We start from the raw sequence: 17,891 nt of genomic DNA, 5'->3' as shown, positions 1-17,891 counted from the left end.
ACCTTTGATGTAACCCTTTTCTTTAACTGCCTGTAGAGAGGGTCTACGTGTGAGAAATTTCCTCAGCCTTGTTTTGGTCTTCTTCTGTTGGTCTTGGTTTTCTTTCTCATGTTTCTCTAGTCCTGGAGATTCTGGCATGTCCTCTTCAAAGGCCTCATCAGACTCCCAGGCCTCAAAACACAGAAAACAAGAAATAAGCATGTAGACATGCTATGTCTCTGCTGCTCTATCTATCCCATCTGAAGATATTGTAACAGCAAGACCAATTCTTATGTTTTTGCCATACATTGAAGACATCTGGGTTTGAGAATATATCAGAATTTCAACTTTCATTTCCTGATATTTACATCTAGATGTGTTAAACATCTTCGAACATGGTACCTTTTGTATGAACCCACCCGTTTTTCAAGTGATCAAAAATACTGGAACATGTAACTGACAGGTGCTTCTTGCTGCCCAAGTTTGCCAGGTTTGATTAATTGTTTAAAAGGTGCTGTGTGTAAGAATTGGCCACCTGGCAAATTCATACTCCACACTCAGAGATTACCAGAAAGTTGGGGTGTCCACCTCTATCATAAGAAACAAAGAAATGAATATAGCATAAAGGCACTTTTTTTTTAGTCGATCAACTACAACCCCGATTCCAAAAAAGTTAGGACAAAGTACAAATTGTAAATAAAAACAGAATGCAATGATGTGGAAGTTTCAAAATTCCATATTTTATTCAAAATAGAACATAGATGACATATCAAATGTTTAAACTGAGAAAATGTATCATTTAAAGAGAAAAATTAGGTGATTTTAAATTTCATGACAACAACACATCTCAAAAAAGTTGGGACAAGGCCATGTTTACCACTGTGAGACATCCCCCTTTCTCTTTACAACAGTCTGTAAACGTCTGGGGACTGAGGAGACAAGCTGCTCAAGTTTAGGGATAGGAATGTTAACCCATTCTTGTCTAATGTAGGATTCTAGTTGCTCAACTGTCTTAAGTCTTTTTTGTCGTATCTTCCGTTTTATGATGCGCCAAATGTTTTCTATGGGTGAAAGATCTGGACTGCAGGCTGGCCAGTTCAGTACCCGGACCCTTCTTCTACGCAGCCATGATGCTGTAATTGATGCAGTATGTGGTTTGGCATTGTCATGTTGGAAAATGCAAGGTCTTCCCTGAAAGAGACGTCGTCTGGATGGGAACATATGTTGCTCTAGAACCTGGATATACCTTTCAGCATTGATGGTGTCTTTCCAGATGTGTAAGCTGCCCATGCCACACGCACTAATGCAACCCCATACCATCAGAGATGCAGGCTTCTGAACTGAGCGCTGATAACAACTTGGGTCGTCCTTCTCCTCTTTAGTCCGAATGACACAGCGTCCCTGATTTCCATAAAGAACTTCAAATTTTGATTCGTCTGACCACAGAACAGTTTTCCACTTTGCCACAGTCCATTTTAAATGAGCCTTGGCCCAGAGAAGACGTCTGTGCTTCTGGATCATATTTAGATACGGCTGCTTCTTTGAACTATAGAGTTTTAGCTGGCAACGGCGGATGGCACGGTGAATTGTGTTCACAGATAATGTTCTCTGGAAATATTCCTGAGGCCATTTTGTGATTTCCAATACAGAAGCATGCCTGTATGTGATGCAGTGCTGTCTAAGGACCCGAAGATCACGGGCACCCAGTATGGTTTTCCGGCCTTGACCCTTACGCACAGAGATTCTTCCAGATTTTCTGAATCTTTTGATGATATTATGCACTGTAGATGATATGTTCAAACTCTGCAATTTTACACTGTTGAACTCCTTTCTGATATTGCTCCACTATTTGTCGGCGCAGAATTAGGGGGATTGGTGATCCTCTTCCCATCTTTACTTCTGAGAGCCGCTGCCACTCCAAGATGCTCTTTTTATACCCAGTCATGTTAATGACCTATTGTCAATTGACCTAATGAGTTGCAATTTGGTCCTCCAGCTGTTCCTTTTTTGTACCTTTAACTTTTCCAGCCTCTTATTGCCCCTGTCCCAACTTTTTTGAGATGTGTTGCTGTCATGAAATTTCAAATGAGCCAATATTTGGCATGAAATTTCAAAATGTCTCACTTTCGACATTTGATATGTTGTCTATGTTCTATTGTGAATTAGTGTTGCCACCTGTCCCGGTTTTTCCTGATTGTCCCGGATTTTCATGGTCTGTCCCGGAAAAAAAAAAAAAAAAATCCGGGACACTGAATGTCCCGGTTTTTTGTACATAATGGGCAAAATGTGTATTTCAACTTGCGAGCCAGCTGAGAACCAGTTTGCTTTTCCGAGCTCGCCGTGCTAAGCGGAGCCACGTCATTACGTCGCTGTATACGTCACTTACGTCGCTGTATACGTCAGTTATGGCGCTACGTTTGCATAAACCTTGGCGCGAATATCAAAGCAAAAACAACACGGAAGAAGCAGCAGCAACAACAACAATAATAATGATGATGGCTGACTTCGCGTTTGTACAGCTGCTGCTTCTCGTCGCTTAAAAATGGCGATCTTTCGCGGTCTTGTTATTGTTGTTGGTCTTAACAACTCCGCCCCCCGCTGACGTAAGCGGTTCTTTCCTCTGGCCCAGCAGAGAGTTGGTGCTAGCCTGGAACCGGTTTTTCTGGCCCCAGAGCCAGTTCTTTGTCAGTGGAAACAGAAAACCCGGTTCCAAACTAAGCAGTGGCCCCGAACCAGCCCTGGAACTGCTTTGGTGGAAAAGGGGCAATGGAGGATGCTTGGACTGATAAAAGAAACAGACTCTCTGTTGCAATGGTGAAGGCTGAGCTTCAAGTCAGGCTAAACTTTCAGTTGTCCTGTACTGAGTTCAAGACATTCATTGAAAATCAGCCAGGACTCATAGCAGCAGCAAAGAAAAACACCAAATATAAATGGAAGATTAGGTAAGGTTTTGGTGAATTAAATGAAATAGTGTAGTGTAGTACATACTCCTGTATGTGCCCAGTTATATCAGTTACATGTCCTCCTATGTATTTGTTTAGCCAAGAGCAGCAAGCAGCAGAGGCACCGGCAAGCACAAGCAAAGCACACACCACACTCTAAGCAACCAGGTAAGCTGTTTGACACTACACCTTACATTCAGGTATTCTTAGATACAATGAAAAATTAATTATTTTTATTCCACGTAAGCAAACAAACAGAACTTAATTATGTATTCCCCTTTTACCTGTGCCCTCTACTGCCCCCAGGTGTCCACAACCAAAAACTGTTGGAAATAAACCAAAATAATGAAGATCTGCTTTATTATGTAAAGCAATTAACTAAACAAATAACTAGCAAAAGCGTCATTTTTACTAATTAGAGCAATACAATTTCAGCGTAGAAGGGCGATTTTTTTTTTTTGTCTTGGGTTAGATGTGCGAAGGGCGCTGTTGCTTACAAGCAAAAAGGTCGATTGGATGGTCGAAATGTCCAGGATTTTTGTCAGACACAGGTGGCAACCCTATTGTGAATACAATATCAGTTTTTGAGATTTGTAAATTATTGCATTCCGTTTTTATTTACAATTTGTACTTTGTCCCAACTTTTTTGGAATCGGGGTTGTACTGTGTTCATACAATCTAACTTTTACAGGTCATCAGTAATAAAACAAAAATACCAGCTACAGTACTAATAATGGAGCTTAATGAGCTTCTAGGGATTTGTAACTTTTATGTATGCACAGTCCAAAAAGTGACCGTTTACAATATCCAGGTATATGAGTGGATATAGTGTATCAGGGTCTTTCATCCAGTCTTTGGCTGTTGTTTTATACTTAGTTTGTCTGAATACCGGTGTTTGGCATAGCAATTCAATTTCTCCCCCTAAGGTCCCTTTTCTTTCTCTTTTCCCATCTCCAAATACCCAACACAAAATGGTAACTACAAATCTATATTTCAGTGCCTGGGTTCCACCTGAGTCTGTGAATTTCAGCAATTAATTTGCTTCTCTTTTTTGTAGCTTTTATCAGTCTGTAAAAAGATAAGCTCCAATTTCTTGTTGAATCCATTTGTAGTGTCAATCGCACAACTGCTCTCTCCCATTTTAGTTGTCATTTTTTGTGTTTTCACAGCATTTTTTGTGCATTCATGGCTGGACACTAATGCTGCCATTCAGTTGTTGTTTTTTTTCTGCTACTCATGATGTAATTTCCTTTCTTTCTGAACTAAAGGCAGACTGAATTCAACAGTGACTCATTTTTGCCTCTTGAGGTACAAAGTAGTATTAAGATGGCCTGTTCTGTCTCAGGGCTAACTGGTTAGAATCGTAACTTCAGTAGATACCTCTGCAACACAATCAGAGGTGGGTAGTAACATTTACTCAGTTACATTTACTTCGCAATGATGACTGAACTCATAATAAAGATAAGCAAACAGTATAAATAGCATCAGTATGGAGTGGGCAAAGCTGCTGTGTTTGCATCGCGCTGTCCAGATATTTCACTCCGGACACTTTTGTCAAACCTTGGACAATATCGAGGAGGATTCACTCAGGATTTGACAAAGAAAAGAGATGCAGTTCCAACTTTATTGGCATCACAAACCTGTAAGTAGCCATGCTGTATAATTGTATCCACTTTTTGATGGTTGATGCCAGATCAAAGAAACAGCCTTTGTCATCATGTAGACACACTATGTCTATGCTATGTCTACAATATAAATTGCAACTTTGTGTAAGCGACTATGAAGCTGAGAAAAGAGGGAAAAATCAGTGTCCTTGCACAAGTGATTTGACAGCCAGATGCACAAGCATTGGGCATAGCCAATACAACAATTTGGAATGTACTGAAAATGAAAGAAATCACTGGTGTACTAATAACCATAAAACAGATGAGGCACTGAAAACAACAGCAGTTGATGACAAAACCAATAGGTTTTGTAAACCTCTACTAAAGTGATAGAAAGGCAATAGTGATCCAAAACATGTGAGCTCACTGGTCAAGCACGGTGGAGGTAGCATCATCACTTGAGCTTACATGGCTGCTTCTGATACAGGCTCACTAATCTTTACTGATGATGTAACTCATGATGGTAGCAACGAAATGAATTCAGAAGAAGTCGTCTACAGAAACATTCTGTCTTTCGATTTGCAGAGAAATGCATTCTATCTAATCGTGAGGATCTTCTGCAGCAAGACAATGACCCAAAATGCATCATCAACCCAACAAAGGACTTTATTAGGGGTTTGTTTGTTTAAATAAATAAATAAGGTGGAAGGTTTCAGATTGGCGAAGCCGATCACAACACAGGAACAAGGCACAGACCTGCAGGGTTCCCACTGGTGCTTGTCACACTCATCACTGACAAACAATCCATCAGTGACGAAGAGAAAATTACTAGTAGTCGTCACATCGACGAATGCATGTGTCATCATTATCATAAGTCATCTTTTCTAGAAATCCCTCCACAAATCCCTACGTTTGCCGAAATCCAACCCCAGCGAAGTGACGGCGGGAAGCCAGGGTATAAACAATGAGCACGTGCTTGTGACCAATAAAAATTGACTACACATAATGACCAAATGAGCAGCAAGCTTTTGACCAATCGCTATGCGTCTTAAATCAGTCTGGCGTGGTGTTGTAATTATCTATGCGTGAACAAAACAATGGTGCTGTCTAAGCTGGCAAAGTTTTTTGGGCGGTCTTCTTCAAGCACTGAAGATGATTTAAGGGAAAAAACGGCCACAGGGGAGGCACATTCAGAGCCCCTACTGTCCCCTAGCACATTGGCCAGCGTCAGTGATACAGGGGTCAATAAAAAAAAAAAGACCAAAATGAAAGTCCTGTCAGCTGCAGCAAGCGACTGAAGGGAGCTATGTTTCGGGAGGCATAGCATGTTCAGTTCCCATGACTAACACAGTGGGCCCCATCACTCAGGGCTATAGCCCCCGGGTATTTTAACCCTCAAAAAAGTAAGAGATTAGTCAAAAACAACTGACTTGGATATCATCTGGGATTTTGAATGTTGTAATATAATAATGTAGCTTTGAACTGGTGTCTTTGTGGTCCTAAAGGAGAGATATGTGAGTAAGAAATGATATTTTTATGAAACTGATGATTAATTTTAGTAGTGATATTTAAGTCAACTGGCAGATGCCTCAGTTTCCTGAGACATTATGGGTGTTGATAACTTAATAACGAGAGAGAAACTGAAGTGAACTACATAAATTTAAAAAGAGCAGTGCAAGAATCAGTAATAAAGGTGTCATAACCTTTGAATGCATGTAGGTGATATCTTGTAGTTATAACCTCTCCAACCTATTGATGCCAATTTTCCTTAAAAAAAAAAAACAGAACAAAAAACACAAAACTGACTTTGCCCCTGGTATTTTCAATAGCTAGAAACACCTCTGGGCTAATGTATGATGAAAAACGCAGTGTCATTCTGTGTTTGATTTGTAAATTGATGAGAAAAATCAAATTCCTTCACTGTTGGTTGTTCCAAGATTCTTCTCAACTGTAAATCAAGTCTCTCATATTAGACACTGAGTGGAGCCCAAATTGTATATGCAAAGGAGAGGCCTGTACCTCTACAAATATTTGAATTGTGCCAGTTTGGTTGGTATAAACCTGCATTAAGTCCACTTTGATAATTTGGTAACTCAGAAAAAATACAGACTAAGAAAAAGTGAAGAATACTTATTTGACACTATTTTTCAAGGAAAAAAGTGAAAAATAATAATTCAGGGGGGACCCTGGACCTGTCATGAACTGGAAGCTTTTGGAACTCCAGTGTCACTGTCTACAGTCAAGCGAGGTTGACTCACCATGGATAGAGGAGGTGACGTCCAAGGAAGAAGCCTCCAAAAGAGACACCTTCAAGCTCAAATAAAGTTTGCAGTCTTATGTGCCTGTAGTTGTGAGAGCCAGTGAGACCAGTGCTAGATTCAAGATGGCAGCCTATTGCTTCTAAATTGCAGACACAACTCTGATTTTCTTTTTCCACTAAACAAATGAAAGATTTTTATACCGCACAAACTGGAACACCATAATGATCAATCTGGAACAGCTAGAGGATTATATCAACGATTTCTTCAATCAATTTTGCATCAGGAGTGACCAAGATAAAGGCAGTTCCACTCCACTGAACAAGAGATCCTGGCCATCTGATTCCTTCCACAGCTCCTCGGACAAGTCATGCTGTACTGAGGTCAGTGAAATTTTGATTTCTATAAATAATAAACTTGCCGGACCGGATGCAAGAATAGCACTCGTATAAGTACTGAATAAGGAATTTCAGCAACTATGCGACAGTTTAGTTCACCCAGAAACAACTCTCCACACTCTCTAAAGAAAACAAATCCCTCCAACACACTGTTACTTCCCTTACAGACCAGTTCGCCTCTGTTACAAAAGAAAAAATAAGTAAATGAAAGAATGCATACTTGATTTACAATCATGTAGTATGAGAGACAGTTTAGTTTATCTCCAAACAGACACAATGACAACCCAGAACAGCTGATCAAAGACTTCATGACTACTCACCTTACAATTTACCCAGACACCGTGAACAATATTACATTTCACGAAGTGCACTGTATTGGAGCAATGAACCCTGCTCACAAACACCCACGACCCATTGTTGCAAAATTTGAAGACTTCAAACAGAAAGGACTGGTACAACGTCAAAGCAGACAACTCAAAGGAATGAATTATGGATTGAATGAATGATTAATTCCCTCGCGAGATTCTGGACAGACACAAAATACTACTCTAGATCAGGAAACAATACATACAGGATGGAAAAAAAAGCAGTCATTTCTGTTGACAAACTGTACATTGATGGCCAACTATATCTTGACAGAAATAAAACTCCTTGGCTATTCTCATCACCCACTTCACATCTGACTCCTCCCCTTCATGAGTCTTTTCATTTAACAATGCAGCTATGTACATATGGAAACATGCCTTGGTCTCACTAAGCATTTTTACAATTGAAAATACATTGCTTATGTTTTTGCTAATTATTTTAGTTTTTATTTCTTGTCTTCTCTTTTGCTTTTTTTGTCTATCTAATCTCAAATGTAAACTACATACTATCCACACCTTGCAAAGCATATAGTTTTTTCTCTCATGCGCACGTGTGCACACGCACACACACTCCCTTCATAGGCTTTGCACCAATAACTTCATTTATTCACATACCCACACACATACCTATGGATAAACATACAGAAACATGAGCAAAACATAAACAATTCAGATGACAGATTCCTCCATCCTGCTACTATGAATACACTTAAATTTGTAACTTGGAACATCAATGGAAATGGTTCACAAGCAAAAAGACTGAAGGTATTCAATGATATAAACAATCTACAAGCAGACATATGCCTACAACGAGAAACCCATATCTCAGAATCCAACTATCAAATTAAAAACATCACAATTCACTCATGTTTTCTCTGCCCAGTTTAACAACAGGCAAAGAGGAGTAGCCATTTTGATACACAAGAAAATTTTATTCATTCACAACAATACCACTGCAGATTCTGAAGGATGATTTATGATAGTAAACATAAATCACCCTTTAGGATCTGTGATGGTATTCAATATTAAATTCAGTACAACCTGATCACTATTATTCGCTCCCGCAGCCACCACCAGCCCCAGGAAGGCCCTGAAGCACCGAGCCCGAGTGAGCAAGCTGACCCCAGGACAATGCTCTGGAGACGGTGTCACGACCCTGTCTGTTTTGGGGTGTCTTTAGCTCCACCCTGGTCCGTGTGTTGCTTAAGGTGCAATCAATAGATGACTGGTCCAGGTGTGGAGGATTACAGATAATGGGGGCTTGGCTTATAAAAGATCTCCCAAGAAAGCAAGAGGGAGGGGGGCGTCGTGGCTCAGGTGGTTAAGGCGCCATACCATGAATGCGGGCGACCCGGGTTCGATTCCGGCCCGAGGTCATTTCCCGATCCCTTCCCGTCTCTCTCTCTCCCGCTCATTTCCTGTCTCTACACTGTCCTATCCAATAAAGGTGCAAAAAGCCCAAAAAAATATCTAAAAAAAAAAAAAAAAAAAAGAAAGCAAGAGGGAGCTTCCTCCTTCATTTTGGTTTGGTTAATTTACTTGTACTCACATTTTAACACATTGCACTTTTACTTTATGTATTTTTGACGTTCTTTCATTATTTAAATAAATATCGATATATCGAACGTACTACTTGGTGTGGTCTCCCTTCATGTTGCACTTGCCTTGAGCCAGCAGGTGTAACAACGGCGACGCAAGCGAGGTGGAGGGGGGCTCCATGCTAAGCTAAAAGCTCGCGCTAGCCGACCACCGCTACCCAGCCACCACTACCCAGCCTCCTGGGTAAAAAAACCCCTTCCTATTGACATGAATACAGCTTCAATATCTCTTCTGCTCAAACCCAACAAAGATCCCACCTCCCCATCAAGTTATCACCCTTTATCGCTCATCAATATGGATACAAAAATTATGAGCAAAACCCTAGCAATGAATCAGTCACGCCATCAATTATCCATTCAGACCAAACCAGCTTCATTAAAGGATGACACTCAACTAATGATCTATGTAGGTTATTTAATTTAATGCACTATAGAACTCAAACAAATTCACCAACAATCATAGTCTCAATGAATACAGAGAAAGCATTTCTCGTCTCGTCTTCTTCTGCTTATCCGGGGCCGGGTCGCGGAGGCAGCAGTCTGAGCATGGAAGCCCAAACTTCCCTTTCCCCAGACACCTCGGCCAGCTCCTCGGGAAGAACACCGAGGCGTTCCCAGGCCAGCCGAGAGACATAGTCCCTCCAGCGTGTCCTGGGTCTTCCCCAGGGCCTCCTCCCGGGGGGACATGCCTGGAACACCTCCCCAGGGAGGCGTCCAGGAGACATCCAAAAGAGATGCCCGAGCCACCTCAGCTGTTTCCTCTCGATGTGGAAGAGCAACGGCTCTACTCCGAGCTCCTCCCGAGTGACTGTGCTTCTGACCCTAAGGGAGCGCCCAGCCACCCTGCGAAGGAAACTCATTTCGGCCGCTTGTATCCGCAATCTTGTTCTTTCGGTCATTACCCAAAGCTCATGACCATAGATGAGAGTCGGAACATAGATCGACTGGTAAATTGAGAGCTTCGCCTTTTGGCTCAGCTCCTTCTTCACCACAACGGACCGGTAAAGCGACTGCATCACTGCGGAGGCTGCACCGATCCGCCTGTCGACCTCACGCTCTATCCTTCCCTCACTCGTGAACAAGATCCCGAGATACTTAAACTCCTCCACTTGAGGCAGGACTTCTCCACCAACCTGGAGAGGGCAAGCCACCCTTTTCTGGTCGAGAACCATGGCCTTGGACTTGGAGGTGCTGATTCTCATCCCAGCCGCTTCACACTCAGCTGCAAACCACCCCAGTGCATGCTGAAGGTCCTGGTTTGAAGAAGCAAACAGGATAACATCATCCGCAAAAAGCAGAGATGAAATCCTGTGGTTCCCAAACAGGATTCCTTCCGGCCCCTGGCTGCGCCTGGAAATTTTGTCCATGAAAAGTATGAACAGAACCGGTGACAAAGGGCAGCCCTGCCTGAGTCCAACATGCACTGGGAACATGTCTGACCTACTGCCGGCAATGCGAACCAGACTCCTGCTCCGTTCGTACAGGGACCGGACAGCCCTTAGCAAAGAGCCCCGAACCCCATACTCCCGAAGCACCCCCCACAGAATACCACGAGGGATACAGTCGAATGCCTTCTCCAGATCCACAAAGCATATGTGGACTGGTTGGGCAAACTCCCATGAACCCTCGAGCACCCTATGAAGGGTATAGAGCTGGTCCAGTGTTCCGCGACCAGGACGAAAACCGCATTGTTCCTCCTGGATCCGAGGTTCGACTATTGGCCGGATTCTCCTCTACAGTACCCTGGAGTAAACCTTCCCTGGGAGGCTGAGAAGTGTGATTCCCCTATAATTGGAGCACACTCTCCGGTCCCCTTTCTTAAAATGAGGGACCACCACCCCAGTCTACCACTCCAGAGGCACTGTCCCCAACCGCCACGCGATGTTGCAGAGGCGTGTCAGCCAAGACAGCCCCACAACATCCAGAGACTTGAGATACTCAGGGCGGATCTCATCCACCCCCGGTGCCTTTCCACCGAGGAGCTTGCAAACCCCACCTCAGTGACTTCGGCTTGGGTAATGGACGAGTCCACCTCTGAGTCATCAGCCTCCGCCTCCTCAATGGAAGACATGACGGTGGGATTGAGGAGATCCTCAAAGTATTCCTTCCACCGCCCGACAATGTCCCCAGTCGAGGTCAACAGCTCCCCACCCGCACTGTAAACAGTGTTGGCAGAGTACTGCTTCCCCCTCCTGAGGCACCGGACAGTTTGCCAGAATTTCTTCGAGGCCGACCGATAGTCCTTCTCCGTGGCCTCCCTGAACTCCTCCCAGTTCTGAGTTTTTGCCTCCGCAACTGCCCAAGCTGCGGCACGCCTGGCCTGCCGATACCCGTCAGCTGCCTCAGGAGTCCCGGAGGTCAACATGGCCCGATAGGACTCCTTCAGCTTGATGGCATCCCTTACTTCCGGCGTCCACCACTGGGTTCGGGGATTGCCGCCACGACAGGCACTGGAGACCTTGCAGCTACAGCTCCGAACAGCTGCATCTACAATGGAGGTAGAGAACATGGTCCACTCAGACTCAATGTCCCCCGCCTCCCTCGGAAGCTGGGAGAAGCTCTCCCGGAGGTGGGAGTTAAAGACCTCTCCGACAGAGTGCTCGGCCAGACGTTCCCAGCAGACCCTCACCATACGTTTGGGCCTGCCAGGTCTGTCCGGCTTCCTCCTCCGCCAGCGGATCCAACTCACCACCAGGTGGTGATCAGTTGACAGCTCAGCCCCTTTCTTCACCCGAGTGTCCAAGACATAGGGCTGGAGATCAGATGAAACGACAACAAAGTCGATCATTGACCTCCGACCTAAGGTGTCCTGGTGCCACGTGCACTTATGGACACCCCTATGCTCGAACATGGTGTTTGTTATGGACAAACCATGACTAGCACAGAAGTCCAATAACAAAACACCACTCAGGTTCAGATCGGGGAGGACGTTCCTCCCAACCACGCCCCTCCAGGTGTCACTGTTGTCGCCCACATGAGCATTGAAGTCCCCCAGTAGAACAATGGAGTCCCCAGTCTGAGCACCTCTCAGTCCCTCTCCCAGGGACTCCAAGAAGGCCAGATACTCTATACTGCTATTTGGCCCGTAGGCACAAACAACAGCAAGAGCCCTCTCCCCAATCCGAAGGCGCGGAGAGGCGACCCTCTCGTTCACTGGGGTAAACTCCAACATATGGCGGCTGAGCTGGGGAGCTATAAGCAAGCCCACACCAGCCCGCCGCCGCTCACCATGGGTGACTCCAGAGAAGTGGAGAGTCCAGCCCCTCTCGAGGAGCTGGGTTCCAGAGCCCAAGCTGTGCGTGGAGGTGAGCCCGACTATCTCTAGCCGGTACCTCTCAACCTCCCGCACAAGCTCAGGCTCTTCCTCCCCCAGCAAAGTGACATTCCATGTCCCAACAGCTAGCCGCTGTGTTCGGGGATCAGGCTGTCGAGGCCCCTGCCTTTGACTGCCGCCCAATCCACACTGCACCGGCCCCCTACGGCTACCTCTGTGGGTGGTGAACCCACAGGAGGTCGGGCCCACATCACCGCTTCGGGCTGAGCCTGGCCGGGCCCCGTGGGCAAAGGCCCGGCCACCAAGCGCTCGCATACGAGCCCCAACCCCGGGCCTGGCTCCAGGGTGGGGCCCCGGCTGCGCCATACCAGGCGACGTCACGGTCCTTGATTGATTATTCTCCATAAGGGTTTTGGTGAATATAATAGAGAAGGTGTTTACCATAAAAGCCATTGAATTTTTTTTGTTCCAGCCGCACGCTATGCGACTGCTGTGCAGTTCCTAGCTGAAAGCCAGCGGGCTGCCAGCCAGGGCTCATACGCCCTCCCTCTCCTATTTTAATTCTAAACACGCCCATTCATTCGATTCCACGGTGTCGCCATTAGATGGCACTTCTCTCATAAAAAAAAAAACATTACTTAAAATGTTGTGTGAAGCTGTTGTACTGCACTTTATTCTGTTTTTTTTATGATCTTATGGATTAAAAACATTGATATGATGAACCATCTGAAAGTCTTTTTTTGGGGGGTACATCTTACCTTCTCCGAATAAGTAATGGTTACTAACTGATATTAATTACCTTTGATTAGTAATCATCAGGTATTACCTACTAGCAAACAAGAGATAATTTTACCCAATTTCAGTGAGAAAGTAGCTGTTGAATAGATACATAAATGTGAGGTAAATTTTACCCAATTTAAGTATTTCATAGCTTTTTATTTCAGTTATTTTATACTCAATATATGGAATGAAATCTACCCCAAACAAGTCAATGCAAATTGTTACCTTGGATTTATTGGGTAAATTCTATAGGTTACTTTTTTCAGTGCACTGTAAGAAGTGATTTTGGAGAGTGGTAAATATAATCTAAGCAAACCAGATAAAATTTACTCGATTATTGCAGTCAGCCAAGGAATATTTAGGAATTATTGCAGTCAGCCAGGGTACTCTCGGACTGCCATCTTCCTCTCTCCGGCTGTTATGGTAGTTTAGTGAGCTACGGTATACTGTAAAACAGGTTCATTACTTGAAATGTTGTGTGAAGCTGTTGTACTGCACTTTATTCTGTGGTTTTTTTTTTGATGATTTTATGGATTAAAAACATTGAGGAGATGAACCATCTGAAAGTCTTTTTTTTGGGGGGTACATCTTACCTTCTCCGAATAAGTAATGGTTACTACCATAAGTGATATTAATTACCTTTGATTAGTAATTATCAGGTATTACCTACTAGCAAACAAGAGATAATTTTACCCAATTTCAATGAGAAAGTAGCTGTTGAATAGACACATAAATGTGAGGTAAATTTTACCCAATTTAAGTATTTCATAGCTTTTTATTTCAGTTATTTTATACTCAATATATGGAATTAAATCTACCCCAAACAAGTCAATGCAAATTGTTACCTCAGATTTATTGGGTAAATTCTATACAGTAGGTTACTTTTTTCAGTGCAGGAGCAGGCAAAACTGTGGGTCTTGGTAGTCTGGTGGTTACTGCACATGTCTTGTACCGGTAACTCCTGAAACATGGTTCGATTCTTGCCTTGGGTTTTTCACCCTCACTCCTCTCTCCCTGTTTTCTGCCAACCTCTATACAGTACCAGCTACTGTTAAACAAAGGCAAACTCGCTCAAAAATAAATATTTAAAAAAGTGACTCTTGCAATGAAGCACTGTGCACTTTTTAGTGTTACATGTAGGTCCTGCTTTCAAATAGGCTAGACAATATTAAATAGTGGCAATGTTGGGATGACTGAAAACAGACTTTTTTTTTTTGCTTATAAGACTTTACTAACTACTGAAATCTATTACAAATTGAATGTAGCCACTGATTACTGTTTCATGAAGTAGGCCTTATAGGGCACGTTAAACAACATGCTTGTGATGAAAATATAGCTTAATTGTTTGAATCAGTGTATCATTCGTTCTTTCTATTTTCAATCGGCAATCAATAATCAAAAAATGAAAAAGTGACTGGTTATTTTGTTATTTGTTTTTATTTTAACACAAAAAATGAAAAAAAAAAGACTGGTTTTTCATATTTTTTTTATATGAGCCTAAAATTGAAATGAAAAAGTCATTTTTTTCATTTTTTGATTGCCAATTAAAAATGGAAAGAACAAATGATACACAATCCGTGTATCATTCGTTTTCTTTTTTTCAGTAATACGCAATGACTCGGTCAGGCCCTTTCTTTAGCGTAATAAGAGACAGTAGAGAGATTCATGCCATTTGTCTATTTTTATTAAAATGTGCACACATACAGTGTAATCGCAAAACAGTATCGTATTTGAACCGACAAGAGACAGTTACCGTATCATTTCCCACTATGCCCTCCTTTGTTCCTAATAACCAGATTTATCACGTTTAATTATTAACAATTATAATAATAATAAATCAATATAAAACCCCGACATCTACAGAAGATTTTCAACAAATAGGGGGCAGGGAAGCTCACACACTCCAGCAGCAAGTGATCTGTGATGAGATGATTTTGAGAAGCAAAAAAAAAAAAGCTCAACACCAGCAAATGTGGATTAAAGCAGAAAATTTTGTTAGGTAAAATCATTTTAGAAATCATTACATTCTTGTTTTTTCAATAAAAATAATACTTTTTAACTTTATAATGCTTAGTTACGTGCCGGGGCTCTGTCAGTCATTGATAGCCTAACTAATCACAGCGCTGTGGTTCTTTTCCTGATCCTTGGCATTGTTTTTTTTTTCTTTCTTTGCTGATAATGTGTTATGTGATAAACACGGTTCATTAAAAGGCCCAGAGATTTTCACTTCTGCTGCATGCCCCCTCCTCTCTGCAAAAATTGTGTATTCCTCTCAAGGTGCTAACTGTCTCCATTGTATTGTGAACAGCCACTCCACCCTCCACTGAGGTTGCTATTCATGAATGGTAATTTGGTTTTAGGTTACACCCCAATTTCAATGACAATTTACTCTGCCAAGCTCACAATGTCAGAGGACAGAGGACTGGATTTATGCTACATCCACACGACAACGGCAACGAGATTTTTTTTTTTTAAATATCGCGTCCACATGGGCAACAAATCAGTAAAATATCAGGTTCATATGGCAACGCAACGCTTGCTGAAAATGATGCAATACACATGCCACACACATGCCACACCACTACGTGCGCTGTAAGACGGTCCCATCGGAGACACCAGAACAATAGAAGTAGACGCATGCGCATACGCACAGTGACTATCCCTGTCACTGTCACACGCACACACTTTCTCACTCCCTATCCTATGGATATGGACCCTTTTCACGTGACGTCACGACAAACACGGCCGCCATTTTGGACATGTACTACCAGTAGTTTACCACAGCCAACATTGAGGAACGGCAGCAAAGAAAGTGTTTATTTTCAGCAAGACTTCCATCATGCCACTATGTTGTTGTGCACCTGGATGCAGTAACCATCAACAAACAAGGCAAGGGTTATCATTTTATCGGATCCCGGTAGATGCTGACCGACGGAGAAGATGGATAGCGGCATACCAACGCTTGTGTAGTGACCACTTTGTTGGAGGTAAGACGAATAAAATTAGCCAGAAAAGGCATTACATTGCTGTTAACATTCCATTCTAGTTTACTGTAATTATGATCTGGCAGCTATTTACACCGGATCCAGTGTAAATAGCTGCCGGAGCCAACGTCCGAGGTTCCGGAGCGCGCTCGCTCGCGGCCGGCCGGAGCCAGCGCGCGCGCTCCGGAACCTCGGACGTTGGCTCCGGCAGCTATTTACACTGGATCCGGTGTAAATAGCTGCCAGATCATAATTACAGTAAACTAGTAAATACAGTTTTCTGCATCTCGCTCCTTTTTCTTTTATGTTTGTCGCCTTCCTCGCATTCAAACCGATTTGAGCCGAAGTCCACTACATGTCCAAAATGGCGGTCGCGTTTACGAAGGTCACGTGACTGAAAAGGGTCTATAGTCCCTTTAAATCACATGCTCGTTTTTTGAATGGAGACGCGGAAAGAGGAATGAACGGGGGTAGATGGAAGCCGGTACGCCAACATTCTGATATCCTCCAGAATTCTTTAATGGTCCGGAATAAATTGAATGCTACACATTGATGGATTACTTTGTTCTTCTACGCCCTTTTTGAGGAATGTATTGTAGGACTTAAACCAACATCTGAAGAGGTGAGATCGCTCCTTTTTTTCCCCTATTTTTGCTGGCGGGATTGATTCTGCCCTAAGGGCTATTCTCTCACTCTCTCTCTCTCACTTTGCACCATTACACAATAAATATTCACAGTGAAAATATTTTGTAAGCGCGTTTCATGAACCAAGTTATAGGATTTGTTGACAACTCGCATCGAGTTCGTTACACTTCTACCCGGCGTGAAGCACATGTGGTTGTGACGTCATCGTAAACAAATCCGTTCTACTCATCCAGACGACTTCGCAACGGCTCCGTTGCCAGATTTTTTCACTCTGGAACCCGTTCTCAAAAGATTTTGTTTTGGGGCACCCAAAACGCTGGTGCCGTGTGGACACCAGGCCGAAACGATAAACAATTTTATCAGATTCACCTGAATCCGTTGCCGTGTGGACAGGGCCTTAGTGCCTCAAAAAACACAATTTCAGCTTGGAAAAACTACAGATGGTACAACTTCAGGAAGAAAATAAATGTTTATTTCACACTAAGAAAAGCAGGCTCACTACACATGGAGCCTATACAAAGCACAGAAATGTAGCATACAGTTGTCCCATCTAGCAGTTTCCACATTCCCATGGTGAGTCTTTCCTACGGTACATTTGCCAGAGGTGCATTTGTGGCAGCGTACAAAAAGTTCAGTGCTTCTGTTATTATTGTAGAGTTTGCGCACCTGGCACTGTGTCTTTTTCTTCTGAGAAACTTTCATCTCACGCTGCTGTTTGTGTTCTTCCCCTTGTGCCTTTTCCTGCAAAAGCCTGTTTTGAAGTTCCTCTGCAAGCTCCAGCATGAACAATTGGCGACTTTCTTTGGATCCTGTACATGCTGTGTACAAGACATGTGCATTTGTGACAGCCATGTCAAGCAGGTTGTAAAACACAGCCATGGGCCATCTCCGTGTTCCTGCACGCACTGAGTAGTTGCGTAATTTCTGGTCCATGATATCAACGCCGCATTTGAAATGGTTGTAATCAACAACAGTGTTTGGTTTTTGTTTTTGGGTGTCCACAATTTCCACTTTCTGATGCATGGTGCTCAGAAGACAAACAGATTTCTTTTTTTTTGTTGCAA

The 17,891-nt window shown here is 43.2% G+C and overlaps 1 protein-coding gene across 11 annotated transcripts in view; it reads right to left on the bottom strand.

Annotated features, from left to right (window-relative positions):
- Window positions 1–17,891, bottom strand: part of arhgap12a (Rho GTPase activating protein 12a) — a 261,188-nt gene that overhangs the window by 31,243 nt on the left and 212,054 nt on the right. For all 11 annotated transcript variants that reach the window (XR_009651313.1, XR_009651312.1, XR_009651314.1 and 8 more), the window contains one exon: window positions 3–171. Coding sequence is in view for 8 of the 11 variants with exons in the window: in XM_060905983.1 (XP_060761966.1) it covers window positions 3–171 (169 nt within the window). In the remaining 3 variants the exon portion in view is untranslated. The remainder of the gene's footprint in view (window positions 1–2; window positions 172–17,891) is intronic.

The sequence above is a fragment of the Neoarius graeffei genome, chromosome 23 (genome assembly GCF_027579695.1).
Source record: "Neoarius graeffei isolate fNeoGra1 chromosome 23, fNeoGra1.pri, whole genome shotgun sequence".
Classification (NCBI taxonomy): domain Eukaryota; kingdom Metazoa; phylum Chordata; class Actinopteri; order Siluriformes; family Ariidae; genus Neoarius; species Neoarius graeffei.
Note: the sequence above shows the minus strand (reverse complement) of the source record. Positions and strands in the feature narration are given on the sequence as shown.